The sequence below is a fragment of the Grampus griseus genome, assembly GCF_964374135.1.
Source record: "Grampus griseus genome assembly, chromosome: 12".
Lineage (NCBI taxonomy): Eukaryota > Metazoa > Chordata > Mammalia > Artiodactyla > Delphinidae > Grampus > Grampus griseus.
In genome coordinates this window covers 9,466,502-9,484,047 of record NC_139006.1, presented here as the reverse complement: position 1 = coordinate 9,484,047, position 17,546 = coordinate 9,466,502, and the positions used below count along the sequence as shown (strand labels likewise).

The window sequence follows — 17,546 nt, the reverse complement described above, 5'->3', positions numbered from 1 at the left end:
TGAACATTGCCTTTTTATAGTGGGATTTTTCAGTCAGCTCACCTGGATTGTTTTTAGCATTTCCATGTTCTAAAGAGACTGTTTTCCTCATTTGCTTTGTATCAATAAATGGATCTTTGCCGAGGCCTATTTTACTTCTGGCTCCTGCCAATGGTCAAGGGCTAGTCCTCAAAAGAACCATTCTCATGCAGCTTTGGTTTTAAAGATATTATGCTATTCCTTACAAGTTGGGAACCAGATCCATCTGCTACACAGCAGAGAATGCAGCCCACTGGACTTCAGCAAGTCTTTGCTTGGCACCTTCTGGGTACTGGCTATGGACCCAGGCCCTGGGGGACCAGTTGGGAATCAGGTAACCCCCTTCCCTGAGTCACAGACTTACAGCGAGGGCCACTGAGCATGAGTGGGCTAGGCTACATTTTCCCCTCCTAACTCAGACTGTACAGGTCTCATCGAAGGGAAAGATATCCCCTCCTTAACATTCATTGTTATTCATAATGATTTTTTTCTATTGTTTTGTTTCCATTTCATTTATTTCTGCTCTCATCTTTATGATTTCTTTCCTTCTACTAACTTTGGGTTTTGTTTGTTCTTCTTTCTCTAGTTCCTTTAGGTGTAAGATTAGATTATTTGACATTTTTCTTGTTTCTTGAGGTAGGATTTTATTGCTATAAAATTCCCTCTTAGAACTGCTTTTGCTGCATCCCACAGGATTTGGATTGTCATCTTTTCATTGTCATTTGTCTCTAGGTATTTTTTTATTTCCCCTTTGATTTCTTCAGTGATCTCTTGGTTATTTAGTAACATACTGTTCAGCCTCCATGTGTTTGTGTTTTCTACGTTTTTCCCCCTGTAATTGATTTTTAATCTCATAGCATTGTAGTCAGAAAAGGTGCTTGATATGATTTCAATTTTCTTAAATTTACCAAGGCTTGATTTGTGACCCAAGATGTGATCTATCCTGGAGAATGTTCCGTGTGCACTTGAGAAGAAAGTGTATTCTGCTACTTTTAGGTGGAATGTTCTATAAATATCAATTAAATCTATCTGGTCTTTGTGTCATTTAAAGCTTGTGTTTCCTTATTAATTTTCTGTCTGGATGATCTGTCCATTGGTGTAAGTGAGGTGTTAAAGTCCCCCACTATTATTGTGTTACTGTCGATTTCCTCTTTTATAGCTGTTAGCATTTGCCTTATGAATTAAGGTGCTCCTATGTTGGGTGCATATGTATTTATAATTGTTATATCTTCTTGGATTGATCCCTTGATCATTATGTAGTGTCCTTCCTTGTCTCTTGTAACATTCTTTATTTTAAAGTCTATTTTGTCTGATATGAGTATTGCTACTCCAGCTTTCTTTTCATTTCCATTTGCATGGAATATCTTTTTCCATTCCCTCACTTTCAGTCTGTATGTGTCCCTAGGTCTGAAGTGGGTCTCTTATAGACAGCATAGATATTGGTCTTGTTTTTGTATCCATTCAGTGAGCCTGTGTCTTTTAGTTGGAGCATTTAATCCATTCACATTTAAGGTAATTATCGATATGTATGTTCCTGTTACCATTCTCTTAATTGTTTTGGGTTTGTTTTTGTAGGTCCTTTTCTTCTCTTATGTTTCCCACTTAGAGAAGTTCCTTTAGCATTTGTTGTAGAGCTGGTTTGGTGGTGCTGAATTCTCTTAGCTTTTGCTTGTCTGTAAAGCTTTTGATTTCTCCATCGAATCTGAATGAGATCCTTGCCAGGTAGAGTAACCTTGGTTGTAGGTTCTTCCCTTTCATCACTTTAAATATATTGTGTCACTCCCTTCTGGCTTGTAGAGTTTCTGCTGAGAAATCAATGGTTAACCTAATGGGAGTTCCCTTGTATGTTATTTGTCATTTTTCTCTTGTTGCTTTCAATAATTTTTCTTTGTCTTTAATTTTTGTCAATTTGATTACTATGTGTCTTGGTGTGTTTCTCCTTGGGTTTATCCTGCCTGGGACTCTCTGTGCTTCCTGGACTTGGTGGCTATTTCCTTTCCCATGTTAGGAAGGTTTTGACTATAATCTCTTCAAATATTTTCTAGGGTCCTTTCTCCCTCTCTTCTCCTTCTGGGACCCCTATAATGTGAATGTTGGTGTTTAATGTTGTTCCAGAGGTCTCTTAGGCTGCCTTCATTTCTTTGCATTCTTTTTTCTTTATTCTGTTCCATGACAGTGAATTCCACCATTCCATCTTCCAGATCACTTATCTGTTCTTCTGCCTCAGTTATTCTGCTATTGATCCCTTCTAGTGTATTTTTCATTTCAGTTATTGTATTGTTCATCTCTGTTTGTTTGTTCTTTAATTCTTCTGGGTCTTTGTTGAACATTTCTCACATCTTCTTGCTCTTTGCCTCCATTCTTTTTCCAAGGTCCTGTATCATCTTCACTATCATTATTCTGAATTCTTTTTCTGGAAGGTTGCCTATCTCCACTTCATTTAGTTGTTTTTCTGGGGTTTTATCTTATTCCTTCACCTGGTACATAGTCCTCTGCCTTTTCACTTTGTCTATTTTTCTGTGAATGTGGTTTTCGTTCCACAGGCTGCAGAATTATAGTTCTTGCTTCTGCTGTCTGCCCTCTGGTGGATGAGGCTATCTAAGAGGCTTGTGCCAGCTTCCTGATGGGAGAGAGTGGTGGTGGGTAGAGCTGGGTGTTGCTCTAGTGGGCAGAGCTCAGTAAAACTTTAATCCTGTTGTCTGCTGATGGGTGGGGCTGAGTTCCTTCCCTGTTGGTTGTTTGGCCTGAGGTGACCCAGCACTGGCGCCTACAGGCACTTTGGTGGGGCTAAGGGTGGACTCGGGGAGGGCTCAGCCAAGGAGTATTTCCCAGAACTTCTGCTGCCAGTGTCCTTGTCCCCATGGTGAGCCACAGCCGCCCCCCGCCTCTGCAGGGGACCCTCCAACCCTAGCAGGTAGATCTGGTTCAGTCTCCTATGGGGTCACTGCTCCTTCCCCTGGGTCCTGAGGCGCACACTACTTTGTGTGTGCCCTCCAAGAGTGGAGTCTCTGTTTCCCTCAGTCCTGTTGAAGTCCTGCAATCAAATCCCGCTAGCCTTCAAAGTCTGACTCTCTGGGAATTCCTCCTTCCGTTGCCAGACCCCCAGGTTGGGAAGCCTGACGTGGGGCTCAGAACCTTCACTCCAGTGGGTGGACTTCTGTGGTATAAATGTTCTCCGGTTTGTGAGTCACTCACCCAGCAGTTATGGGATTTGATTTTTTTGTGATTGCACCCCTCCTACCATCTCACTTCAGCTTCTCCTTTGTCTTTGGATGTGGGGTATCTTTTTTGGTGAGTTCCAATGTCTTCCAATCGATGATTGTTCAGCAGTTAGTTGTGATTTCGGTGCTCTCACAAGAGGGAGTGAGCGCGCGTCCTTCTCCGCCACCTTGAACCAATCCTCGATTTTTTTTTCTAACAGAGGGTACAAAGTGTTTCCTTAATTTTCATTTCCTTAGTAGGATCTTGCTCTCAGAGTACTGCTTTGTCTCTTTGAAGGTCACTTGTATGAGCTTGGGTTGATTTAAAACTATCACTTCCTATATATTTTCCCAAATGTAATCCCAGCAGAAAAGACCACATCCATGACTGACGTCTTCCTAAATTGCAGCCACCAGCACTTTTTCCTTTCTAGAATTTCAGCAGCCATCTACAAGAAACCTAAACTTCAGTAACCACTTCTTAATGAAGGAAAGTGATACTTGGGGTCAGCTGGTACAGACAGTAAATCAGCCCCCAGGCTCTGGTCACTGTGGTCCCTCTGCCAGCCTAAGGATGAGCCCAAATCTCCTGTGATGACATCACAGAGAGAATGCCTTTGAAACACACTGTTCTTCTCCAAAACCCCCTTTCCCAGGGTGATACCAAGTATCTCAACTGTTTAAAAAAAAAAAAAGACTTTAACAGCTAATTAAGAAGACAAATGCGCAGAAATAATACTTGTGTTCAGAGAGTTGAGTTTTTTGTTTCCCTAATCAAATGATTTTATCCTATTCTTTAAAAAAACTGACTTCACTGTTTTTACGTAAGAAAACTAAGGCACTTCCTCAGAATGTCTGCTGGCTTTCCAGGTAGGAGGGAAGGGAGAGCACAACCAAGATCAGAGGAACAGGCCTGAAAGGACAGCACATCTGTTTTTCCATGTGGTGGCAAACACTGGCGTGTTTTGCCTCTGAGGCCAAGACAAGCTTGAGGCCAAGCCAGCGGCTCACAGGATCTTGGAAACTGTCAAAGGGCTTCCTGATAGGCAACTTGAGGACAACCTGGCGAAGTTTATTGGTGTAGAGATTCTAGAATGAATAATTCTGTTTTAAAAACTGAGAATATAATTGACATAATGGGCAAAATCTATCCAGCTATCCCCAGTCACTGGAGCAGAACCCAGTGAGAACTTGGCTGCCCACTAGAAAATGCCCACAGGCAATCAGGCCTACACATCACTCTTTGGACTTAGCAGCCATTCTGTTTAATTGAATGTTTCTGGTTACCTTTCACTGTAAAACCAAAACAAAAATTGGGAAATACTGGCTTAGAGCTGAGACTCTCCAAAAGAAGAGAAAATACCATTTCCAGGGATTACTGCTTGAGGTCACGGAGGGTTAAACTAGAAATTCTCTGGATGCTGATCCTTCTCTGGAAAAATCACAACCTTCTATTGCCACTAACACCTGGCACAGTACCTGGCCTAGGAGAGGCTCTTGTGAGTGAATGGATGACCAATTCCCCTATTGCAACTGCCTTTCTCAGAAGATTCTGGCACCCTGGCTGAGAGCGACATGCTGCCAGAAAGCCTCGGGTATTGATGACCACGAAGCTAAGGTGTCCCCACAGTACTAGCAAACCCACTGCTGGGCTTCTTTCTACGTGCCTTTTAAGTTTTCATCTCGGAAAATTTCAAAGACAAACAAAACTAGACAGAAGAATATAACGAACCTACAGGTTTCTACCACTCAGCTTCAACAATTGTCAAAGCATGGCCAATCCTATTTCACCCTCTGCCCTCCCCACCCCCACTGCCCTGGATTTTGCTAAAGTAAATCCCAAACACCACATCATTTTATTTATAAACATTTCATTTATGTCTAAAAACAAAGACTTAAAAACACCCACAACAATACCATTATCACACTTAAACAACAGTTAACTATGATGCCTTAATATCATCAACTCTCCAGTCAGAATTCATTTTTCACTGACTGTCTCAAATATTTTTTTTCAGAAAATTTCTTTTTTCAAACAGGGATCTGAATAAGGTCCAAATACTATTTTTGGCTAATGCACCTTTTAAGTCCCGTTCACTCTATAGGTTCCCTTTTCAACATCTGTTCCCCTTTTTTATCTGCTGAAGAAACTAAATTGTTTGCTCTGTGAAGTTTCCCAGAATCTGGATTTTTGTGAATGGCTCTGCCTCAACGGTGCTGTTGAATGTGCTCCGCTGAACCCTCTGTTCCCTGTAAGTTGGTGGTTGGCACTCGAGGCTTGGTCAGATCCAGGTTCGACTTTTGAGGGCAGCATCAGGAGGTATGTAATGTCTGGCTGCCTCTCTCGATTTCAGCACCATTAATGCTTATTTTCCAGATGCATTCATGTAGTAGGGGTGGCAAATTGGTGACACGCTAATTCTATCATTGGGTCCAGGATGCTTCTCTAAAGAGAAACTTTCTCTCATCAATCATTTGGTTAGCCTGATACGTAATTTGTATAGGAAAGGCAGGATAAATGTTTGACTCTCTTCCCTTTATTTACCAATTTTCAGAGTAATGGGTTGCTTTCCTGCCAACCTCCAAAGTCACCAGTGAGACACTGTGTCTTTGTTTCAGTATCATTCTTTACTCATGGATTTAAATATATTTGATGTGTTTCATCCATTTCAGCTATCATCATACTGGTGCTCAAAGTTTCCTGTCATTAGCAAGTGGGAGCCTATTCAGGTTGACTCCTGAGACCTTTAGATATGACCCTCTTAATCTTCAACAACCTCCTTGCTTTCTGGTACGGCAAGATGTTCCAGGTTCATCTTGTGGATATTCTGCCCTAGACCTGAAATCAGCCACTTTCTCCAAGGAGTCCTGGTTCCTTTTGGTGAGAATGGAATTTATAGATTATAATGTGGGTAATTAGGGGTACTTAATGCTATTGGCTTAGTCACTACTTCTAGGTCTTTTGGGTAGATTCTAACTGCTTGCTTTCTACTTGCCTTCCTTCTACATAGGAAACAAACTTTAATCTGTCTTTCTACTTTCTTAAATAATTTAGGGTATAGATTATTTCCATTTCTACCCTGTAGAATTTAGAATTAAAACTAATAACATTGTGCCATCCTCGCATATATATATGAACACTCCATAGGTGACATATGTATATATCAAACCATCAGTTCTAAATAGCCATACTTAACTTTTCTTCTCAAAAGTTCAAACTTAAAAGATACAGTCTAGAAAACACTGGTTAAATAAAGTATTTTATCATATGTGTATATATGTATATATATATATATATATATATTTTTTTTTTTTTTTTTTGCGGTACACGGGCCTCTCACCACTGTGGCCTCTCCCGTTGCGGAGCACAGGCTCCGGACGCGCAGGCTCAGTGGCCATGGCTCACGGGCCCAGCCACTCCGCGGCATGTGGGATCTTCCCAGACCAGGGCACGAACCTGCGTCCCCCGCATTGGCAGGCAGACTCCCAACCACTGCGCCACCAGGGAAGCCCGGAAAATAATTTTATATTCTTCTATATGGTTGAATTCTTATCATGTATGTTTTTACTCTAAAAATTTTTGTGCCTTATTTTAATAACTTAAAAAATTTTAAATATTGATTTAAAAAATATATATATATATGATATACACTTAATGACAAATGGTTGAATTAACTGAATCTTGTAGTTCGGTTACGAGAGGGTTTCAGGGATAGAAGCCCCTTGGCTGTGACTCACAGCCCGAGGCCAGCTCTCCCAGGCCCCCATTACCTGTGAGTGAGTGCTTGTAGACTCCCTGCAGGATTGCAGCAATGCGGAAAAAGGAGAAAGCCATGTAGAAGTTCCAGTTCTCAGTGGGACGGATCCCCATGTGAAGACAGTACATCCTGAAATACTCCTCTGCAGTAGGGATTCCCAGCTCAGACAGATCACTGTCACTCAAACCTGAAGCGACAGACAGACCCAGGACTAGGCAAAAACCCCATGCTGTCCTGTGGCTCCAAGTATTTGAATTCTGAAAATCACTTCGTCCCTTGGAAATCAGCTTCACAACTAGTTCAAAGGGTTATAGCTCATCATTTCAAGATGTCTGGAATCCAGGCATGAAGCTGTTATTCACAATTTGGCTCTTAAAAGTTTCAGACTAAATTGGCAGTAAAGGAAGGAATGAGGGGCCTCCAATTTCATCTGGGCCACAGTTCAGGGTGGATGCATATTATTTTCTACCAGTCATTTGATTAAAAAAATGGTATTCAAAGAAGATCTCGCCAAATTATGAAAAAGATAACTGCAACAAATAAAAAATCTTACCTATTTCCTTCATTTGTAACATTTTGATGGTTTAGAAGCATGTAATATGTTCTGTTCCAAGAATTTATCCTAGGAGTATAACTTATATACAGGCAAAGATATTACTACACAGATATTCACTGCCTTTTTTTGTGGAAGCACAGGGAAGGTAATACTTTCAAAAAAACAAAAACTGGAAACAAATATCCAAATAGGAATCAAACCAAATGCCTTATTAAGTTAATTCTATAACAATGAAATCCTATACTGTCATTAAAAATGATGCTGTAGGAGAAATACTCAATACCTGAATTTCACGAAGCAGCCCAATCACAAACTGTTTCAGCAGAGTTTGCCCCAAAGCTTTGAGAAGAGCGCTGGCTCCATCCCTCACTCCCCCAGCGGCAGTTCCTACCTGGCTGAACGGGAAAGCTGGATGGCAGGTAGTGAGCCAGGCAGCTGTGGGCCACATCGGCAAGGGGGTCGCCTAAGGTAGAGAGTTCCCAGTCAAGGACGGCAAGCACCTCGGCCGTTTCCGGATGGAACAGCACGTTGTCCAGCCTGCAGGAGCCACAGAAGGGATGGAGACAGCGCTAAGAACACTGACCGCTAGGGTGTATTCTGTGCTGGGCGTCTTCTGCTGACCCCTTCAGAAGCACTCCCCACCCCTCCCATGTGCCCGGGAGCCTGCATGGGCTGCATCCACCAGCTCCCTTGCCCTTTGGCTCAGCTGGGAGCAGCCAACGGGACACCAGCAGACAATGGGAAGGGGGCCTGCACATTAATTCCCCACCCCCCTCTCAGCAGATAGCTGAGGGACAGCTGTACTCCTCTCCTGAGGGCCACAGCTTTGGTCAGGTGGCCCTCGCCACATAGAGACCATGTCGGGGTTCTGGTAATTACTCCTTCCCGAGATGGTTTTAAAACAGGTCTGCAATTTTTTGACACTCCTACCACAAAAGAAAGAGTCTAATCCTTCACCCCTGGAAGCAGCTCACTTCTAACAATTATAATACAGGTGGAAGTGGTGCTGAGTGACTCCTGAGACAGGGACAGAAAAGGTGATCAGCTCCCCCCTGGCCCTCTCCCCTCGGAACACACACCTTTGCGACCGTGAGCCACTAGGTAGGAAGTCCAGCTGGAAGCTGCCATACTGGAAAGACCAGGTGGGAAACCACAGAGACACAGAGAGAGGCTCAGGGAGCCCAGCTCTCCTCTGCCCTGGTGCAGGTGTGAGTGAGCCTTCAGGTGATTCCAGTCCCCCGCCTGAGACCCACGTCAATGGCTCAAGCAAGCCATCCCGTCCCAGACTGCAGACTCATGAGTAAGATCATTGCTGTGGCTGTTGACAGCCACGCAGCTTTGGAGTTGTCGTTACAGCTGAAGCCCGTGCTTGTACCTTCAGACTCGGGGGGTGGTACTAACTCCTGCTGTTGCACAGGCCAGGCCCCCCATCACAGAGAATAATCTGGCCCCAAACGTCAATAGTGCCAAAGCTGAGAAACCCTGCCTTAAAGGCCACGTAGAGGGAGAGCCCATGTAGTGGATAATTGTCAACTGTAAACTGGGGCAAGACCAGCTGCTTAATTTCCCCTTCAAATACCCTTCCCATCACTTTCCACAACTAAGTATCAGCCCTCCTCATGCCCAGTCGACCTGAAGTCCCCATGCACCACTGTGGTCTGCTGCTGCCTGGGAAGGTGGAGGGGCAGCCACTCGATGAGCCTCTCCATTGGCGGGATGGTGCTGGTTTCCGAGGCTCGATACTGCTTGATCCATGTTTGTACCTGGCGTGCAACATAGTCCCCTGAGGGAAAGAGGATTAGAACATGGTGTGCCATCTCAGCAACCTCCAGAGGTTTCGAAAATCAAGCAGTGCGATGAAACCCTTTGTAACGTCTGAGGCATCTTCTTCCCATGACTAGAGAATTTCCCACATGATGTTCCTGCCCCCTCAACCTGGAAGCCACTGCTGTTTTATCTTGGCTGGATCTGTGTGATCTGGGCATTGTTCCCAGCCACATAGCCTCCGAGCCTGATCCCTGGCCCTCTCAGATCCTATGAGCTTCCTAACAGCCTTTACTAAATCCCTTCTTGGCTACAGGACAGTGATTGGCTAAGAGCATAGGCTCTGGGGTGGATGCATGGTCTGGGTTTGGTTCCCAGCTCTGCCATTCTCTGTGTGATCTCAGGCAGGTTACTTTACCTTTCTATGCCTTTGTTTCCTCATTGATGAGATGGCCCTCAGAGAGTTGCTGGGAGGACACAATATGTAAAGCCCCTGCAAATGTTCCTGGCATGCAGTAAGTACTGCATGAGTATTTGCTATTATTCAGTTGTTTGCTACCAGAGTTACCACAGTTGAGGAACTTGCAAGTTATATCTGGGACCACAAACTGGAGGGAGCTCTGGAGTTGCCTGGCTCACAGTTAAGCTTTTCAACTAATTTAACCTCTCTAAGCCTCCATTGCTTCATCTGTACAATGAGTGTACTGCCACCTGTATTCCCTAGGACCACTGTGAAGGCCAAATGAAGTCCATATGTAATATGCCAAACACAGAAGGCTGCTCAATGAATAATGACCATTATTACTGTCCCTGTTATTAGTTGACAATTATTGTCACTATTAAAACAATTCATAATTAATAACACATCACACCACTAGCTCTAAGTCAAGCCCTCACCCCTCATCTGAGAGAAAAATGTTCCCCAGAAGCTTGAAGACAAGGACAGAGAGATTGGGCTCCTTCTGTGGAGTCCACTGCACACTCAGAGCACCCAGACACCTGTCCTTGGGAGGATCCAGCAGGGCTGGATGAGAGGTGAGATCAAAATCCACAGGAATTTAACCCCAAACAAATCAAGCCTTTAGAACTAACTTCCAGTTTTCAGAATTACAGGAAGTAGCAGACAGCAGTAAATGAAATCATCAGGTAACAATCAAAACAAATCTATAATATACTTGCCTGGTCCCTTAAAAAATTCATTAAAAAAAAAAAAAACAGTGAGGGGACTGTTCTAGATTCTTTGATCGGATCCCGATTTGGAAAACCAACCAAAAAAACTCACTTATAAAAGATGTAAGGGGGGTAATGAGGAAATGTGAATATGGACTGGGTTTTATAGATTCTGGGAAGATGGTAAATTTCCTTGGATGTGATAATGGTGCTGGGAGATGTCCTTACTATTAGGAAATGTAGGAAATGCGTACTGAAGCTGTTAGGAGTCAAGCGCCAGGATCTCTACAACTTTGTTAGTTGTGCAGATAGAAACAGAAAGAGCTATATAAAGGAATATGGCAAAAGTTAACCATTGTTAAAATCACTCGTGGGCATATATTATTCACTGTACTATTTCACATTTCTAGAGTTTTAAAATTATCATAATAAATTGAATACAAAGGCCACCAGGAACTGAGCCTTTGCAGAAGGAGCCCCTCAGGAAAATCTCCTATATGGATTTAGGATGTCGCCCTGCCCCCCACGCATACACACCACCCCAGTGCTGTACACACTCCCTTCTCATGGGAAGCAGATGCAGCTGTCCCTGCAGCTCTGGCTCTGTTGGCCACTGGTCCCGAGCAGGCCTGCCAAGGCACTAACGCCCTTCCTCCCCAAAGCAGCCTCCCCTCTGGGATGAGAAAAGAGAATTATGGTTCCCTGCAGGTCCTTGATGGAAAGGTTCTTTGTGATAACTAGACTGGACCTAAAGGATCTGGTCAAAAGTCCCTTTTGATCAGAAATCATGTTGGTGTGCTGTTTCTTTTCCTTACAAATTTAAATTTGTTCTCTTCGATAAATCATATATTCACATGGCTCTAAATTAAAGTGGCAAAAAGGAGTGCAATAAAGATTTTCTCCCATCCCCCTGCCCAGCCACTCAGCCGTTATTCCCCAAAGGCAACCCATGTGACCAATTTCTTAGGCATCCTTTTGGAGATATCTTCACGTGTGCAAATAAACATTTAAATTTATTCAAATATACCAATTTTACACAAATGGTGTACTATCTATATATAGCCAATGCCCCACGCAGCAGCTGGGTTCCTGACATAACTTGAGAAGGAAAGGAAGATCTGATGCCCGGGTAAACTGGATCAGTGAATGTGAAATTTGAGGAAGCTGCTTCATGCGATAAGGCTCCACATACTGCCTGCGGCCCAGGAGGCTGACCCTGATTCATATAAAATCACACCAGATTTCTGCTTTGTCTCTTTGTCAAACTAATGGGCCAGTGGAAAGTGCATCAAAACAGTCCACTTTAAAAATAAAAGGCAAAGGATCCACTCAGCACATGGGAGAGGCCTCCTTAGGCTGCTCTCTCTCCACTGCAGGATGGGATGTCACATTGCCCGTTGCTTCATGTGACAGAGGCTTTATCTCCATTCAAAACACTAGGACAGGTGCCATCTCCTTTGCTTTTCACATCAGCACTGTGAGGGGGGCAGGGAAGGGTTTTTTTGTTTTGTTTTGTTTTTTACTGAACCTTTACTGTTGAGAAAACTATAACAAAGTAATGGGACTTGCCCAAGGTCACCCCACAAATCAGCACCTGACTTCTAGTCTAGGGCTCTTTGCACTTTGAAACAATGGCTCAATATAGGCAACATCTATGGTCTTTGCCTGCTGACCCTTTTACTGGTAACTAGGGCTCCCAGATAAAATAGAGGATGCTCAGTTAAACTGGAATTTTGGATAAACAACAAACAAATTTTTACTGTAAGTGTTTCCCAATGAGACCACCAAGATGGAGGGGAACCCCACTAAGCTGGTAACTCTGGTCAACAGGTTAGTTAGTTAGTGTATGATAGGGATCAGGCTGCGTATGGAAGGGGTGAAGAACTCCCTCAGTTGGGGCTGTGAAGTCAGCAAGCCTGCTCTGTGGTAGCAAAGTTTCTCAAATGGTTAGTTTTGAGACCTCAGATCATGTGCCTACGGAATGACAGAATTTTAGGTAACTTGGTAGAAATGTGTCAGGAAGTTGATGTACTTTGGACACATACTGCAGCCTTTGATATGGTCCTAGACAAAACAGGCACATTTTGGTTAAAAGCAGAGAAAGAACAAAATACAGCTTATTTGAGAGATTCTTTTTGACCATGGTCAACAAGGCACACTGGTTGAGAGTCAGGTAGTCTTGAATGCTGCAGGGCAGACAAAATGAAACTCTTTGGCTCATGCTAAAGTTTCTGCATGCAAAAGCATGAAGACAATGGTGATGGTGGTTATAAAAGTGTGTGCATTTGTCAACATTCATAAAATGCTACATTTCAATACAACTGACTTCCAGAAAAAAAGAAAAGGGAAAACCTGACAATACCAAGTGCTTCCAAGGATGAGGACCAACTAGAACTCTCAGACATTTTTTAAAAAAAAGAAAGAAGAAAACAGAAACAAATTATACAAACAAATACCTTGGCATAATGGCATTTTAAAAATATATCCCTAAATCTTTCCTCTAAATATTGAAAAGAATATTTAGAGGAAATGGTGAAAAATGGAGAAGAAAATATGTATCTTAAGTACTTTTGGCCAGTATCGAAAAAAAAACAAGATTTAAATGATACAGTGAGATAGAGGTTTCAGGGAAGAGAGATTCTGTAGTCCATGAAGGGATTTATCTCAGGACAAAGCATCTAGGTAAGTGACACTTATACTAAAATGAAAGTGGATTTCCAAGTAGGAAGCTAACAAGCCCACCTCACATTTACCAGTGGTGCCTTAAAACCTTGGTACCATGGAAATCATGAAAGCAGAGGCACCAGTGAGGAAACAGCAGCACAGAAGACAAGCGGCCCCGTGCTCACCATGTTTCCCATAGTCTTCTAGGCCTGCGGCCTTGAGGTCCACACTGTGAATCTTGCACAAGACTCTGTTCATGGCAGTGTAGATGGCCCGCCTCTGGCTGGGCTCCAAGCCTGGCAGAGAGGGGTCTTTGTAGATGAGGCCTGGGCAGTACTCCATCAGATAGAAGGGAGTGCCGATGACCCTAGCAGGGGCACAGACAGGGTGTTTCAGTGGCCCATGATGTGGCAGGCACTGCTCTGTCCTGTGTGTAAGCTTTGAGTGCTGGGTGGGAGTTTGGATCCAGAGTAATGGAAACTTCCTTTTTCCTTTGCACATAAGCACAGGGGTTAGAAGTACTCCCTCCCCAAAGCAATCCACACACACACATCCCTGTCTACACTTCCTTGCCAGCATGCCTCTCTTCTCTTTGGTCCACTTGTAGAAGCCATCGGAATGGGATTAAGTGTGATAATACAGGAAAGCAGCATGTTGAGAGGGGGATTTGGAGTCAGAGAACCAGGCTTAAGTGCCACCTCTGCCCTTCCTAGCAGTGTGATCCTGAGAAACATATTAAAGCTCTCTGAGCTTTGTTTTTTTTTAATCTATAACGCTTCAAAGGATAGTTATAAGAATTAAGGGAGCAAATACATAGGGAATGCCTGGCATATGTTTCTGGCTTCACTGAGGGTTGGATAAGTATCCCTTCTTGTTATTGATGTTATTTTCATCATTATCCAGTGGTATGAATGGCATATACAACACCCCAAAGTATTAAGGTGACACACCAAAATGTCATTAATCCATCTTTTGTCACTACTAGAAATCAGTTTAGTACTCCGAAAAGTTGTTTTGAAAATTCTACTATTATAACTATTCATCCTGACTTGAACATGGCCTAGATATTAAATTATATTATTAAATTATTTTTAATTATCTTAAATGTAATATTGCTGTGGTTATGATAGAAAATGTCTTTATTCTTAGAAGACGTAGGCTGCCTGAAACTTACTTCAAAAGTTTGTGAATAATAATTTATATACATACATATAAGATATACTTATTAACTTACAAAATAATTATATAATTATTTAATAAAACTTATTAAATTATGTTATAAAACATTTTTAGAAAAATGTTATATATAATTAACTATGTCTATAAAATTATTTTATCTATATAGTACACCTATTCACATATATACGCATACACATATATACATATACATAGAAAGCAAATGTGGCAAAATGTTAACAAATGTTTTCATCTAGATGAAGTGTAAATGGGTGCTCATCGTACTATTTTTTCTTCTTTCAACTTCTGTGTATGTTTCGAAATTTTCATAAGTAAAAAATCGGGAAAAAAGAGACAGACTCAGAAAGCATATTATAAAGCAATTCAAAAACAGTTTAGAAAGCCCACAATAAAAAATTAATTAAAACAAGCAACATGAAGCTAGATGGACATATATTTTTTTAATGTTAGAAAAGATGTTTCCTACCAATTCTCACGAAAGCAGGCATTTATCTTTCAGGATAACTTAAAGATCTGTGAACTTCTAGGGGAGGTAACTATAAAATCTCTTTTCTCTTCTACCCAAATTTTACTTGTCTTTACTCTAGCAAACTGAAATGTGAGTTAGTATAAGAACTTTTCTCTTCTGTAGCTTGAATACACAATAGAAAAAATAAATCTGAACATTACCTTGGATCCTCACAGAGGTCAAGAACTTTGGGGACAGGGACTCCAGCATTCGCAAGGGCTTTCATTATCCTGCCAGAACAAAGAAAACTGAGAGATACTGCTGAATGAGATGACTGGATTTTCTTGAAATTATTATTATTTTGTTTGTTTGTTTTTGTTTTTGTTTTTTTTTGCAATACGCGGGCCTCTCACTGTTGTGGCCTCTCCCGTTGCGGAGCACAGGCTCCGGATGCGCAGGCTCAGCGGCCATGGCTCACGGGCCCAGCCACTCCGCGGCATGTGGGATCTTCCCGGACCGGGGCACGAACCCGTGTCCCCTGCATCGGCAGGCGGACTCTCAACCACTGTGCCACCAGGGAAGCCCTGAAATTATTTTTTGATTTAAAAATTTTACATGCAGAAATTAAAATGGAATGCTAAAATTTAAAAATTTCAATTGACCCAAGAAGGCAAAAAGGCAAGGAGAACAAAAGACAAATGGGACAAAGATCAAACAGCAAAATTATAGACCTGAGTCAAACATACTGATAATTACACTAAAGTTAATAGAGTAAACATTCCAATTAAAAGACAGAAGTTGTCCTACTGGGTTCAAAAGCAAGACTTAATATACTGTCTATAAGGGACATGCTTTAAATATAAAAACATAGATAGAAATAAATAAATAAAATAAAATATGAAAGGATGGAAAGGGAAGTTCCATGCAATTGGTAAGCATAAGAAAGCTGGTATAGCTATATCAATATTAGAAAAAGAGACCTTAAGGCAAAGAGGACTACCAGAGATAAAAAGGGACATTTCAAAACAATACAAGAGTTAATTCACCAGGGAGATATTACAATCATAAATGTGTATGTGCCTTAAACAACAAGGTCCTACTGTATAGCACAGGGAAGTGTATTCAATATCCTGTGATAAACCATTATGGAAAAGAATATGAAAAAGAATATATATATAAAAAAATACAGCATAAAAAAGAATATATATATTTATAACTGAGTCACTTTGCTGCATAGCAGAAATTAAAACACAACATTAAATCAACTATACTTCAAATTACAAAAGTAAATAAAAAATGTGTATGTGCCTAATAAAAGAGCTTCAAAAATACCTAAAGTAAAAATTATCAGAATGAAAGATAGAAACGGACAAACTCACAATCATAGCTGAGACTGTAAAATGCCTTTATCAGTAACTGACTTTATCAAAACTACACTAACTAGAAAAAGTAAGACACAGATCTGAACACCACCACCAGCCAACTTGACCTGATGGACATTTCTATAACACTCACACAGACACTGCAGGATACACATTCTTTTAGAGTGCACACAGTATATTCACCAAGATATATCACGTACTGGTCCATAATATAAGTCCTAATAAATTTCCAAGTATCAAAATCTTTTTTTAAAAATAAATTTATTTATTTATTTATTTTTGGCTGCATTGGGTCTTCGTTGCTGCGTGCGGCTTTCTCTAGTTGTGGCGAGCGGGGGCTACTCTTCGTCGTGGTGTGCAGGCTTCTCATTGCGGTGGCTTCTCTTGTTGCAGAGCTCGGGCTCTGGGTGCACAGGCTCAGTAGTTGTGGCTCACGGGCTCTAGGAACACAGGCTCAGTTGTTGTGGTGCATGGGCTTAGCTGCTCCGTGGCATGTGGGATCTTCCCAGACCAGGGCTTGAACCCATGTCTCCTGCATTAGGCAGGTAGATTCTTAACCACTGCACCACCAGGGAAGCCCCAAGTATCAAAATCTTACAGAGTATTTCTAAGACCTCAATAGAATTAAACAAGAACTTGTTGCTATGTGATAGCTAGAAAAAGCCCAAATATTTGGAAGTTAAATAACACAGTTCCATATAAGCCATGGGTCAAAGAAGAAATCACAAGGGACATTAGAAAATATTTCAAACTGTAATAATAATAATAAAAACACATGTCAAAATTTGTGGGATGCATATGTGCTTACAAAGTAACATAACTTTGAAAGCTCATATTAGAAAAGGAAGATGTTAAATCAATGGCCTCAGGTTACACCTAAGAAGGTAAAAATACACCCACAGTAAGAAGATGGAAAGAAATAAAGCTCAGAGCAGAACTAAATGAAATAGAAAATAAACAACAGAAAAATTAACAAAACTAAACATTTGTTCTTTTAAATTATCAACACAATGATAAATCCCTAGGTAGACTGATGAAAGAAAGAGAGAGAAAATACTATCAATCCACAGCAGGAATGGCAAAGATGGGAAGTCACTACAGATCCTACATACATTAAAAGGACAGTAAGGGAGGACTTCCCTGGTGGTGCAGTGGTTAAGAATCCACCTGCCAATGCAGGGGACATGGGTTCAAGCCCTGGTCCAGGAAGATCCCACATGCCGTGGAGCAAATAAGCCCGTGCGCCACAACTACTGAGCCTCTGCTCAAGAGCCCGCGAGCCACAACTATTGAGCCTGTGTGCCCAGAGCCCATGCTCCGCAACAAGAGAAGCCACCTCAATAAGAAGCATGCGCACTGCAACGAAGAGTAGTCCCCGCTCGCCGCGAC

General features: G+C 41.9%; 1 protein-coding gene across 2 annotated transcripts in view; it reads right to left on the bottom strand.

Moving 5' to 3' along the window:
• Positions 1 to 17,546, bottom strand: part of ACAD10 (acyl-CoA dehydrogenase family member 10) — a 49,003-nt gene that overhangs the window by 11,421 nt on the left and 20,036 nt on the right. For both annotated transcript variants that reach the window (XM_082668401.1, XM_082668400.1), the window contains exons 8-12: positions 14,997 to 15,065; positions 13,316 to 13,497; positions 9,165 to 9,315; positions 7,924 to 8,069; positions 6,990 to 7,163 (exon numbers count right to left, since the gene is read on the bottom strand). In XM_082668401.1, the coding sequence (XP_082524527.1) occupies positions 6,990 to 7,163; positions 7,924 to 8,069; positions 9,165 to 9,315; positions 13,316 to 13,497; positions 14,997 to 15,065 (722 nt within the window). The remainder of the gene's footprint in view (positions 1 to 6,989; positions 7,164 to 7,923; positions 8,070 to 9,164; positions 9,316 to 13,315; positions 13,498 to 14,996; positions 15,066 to 17,546) is intronic.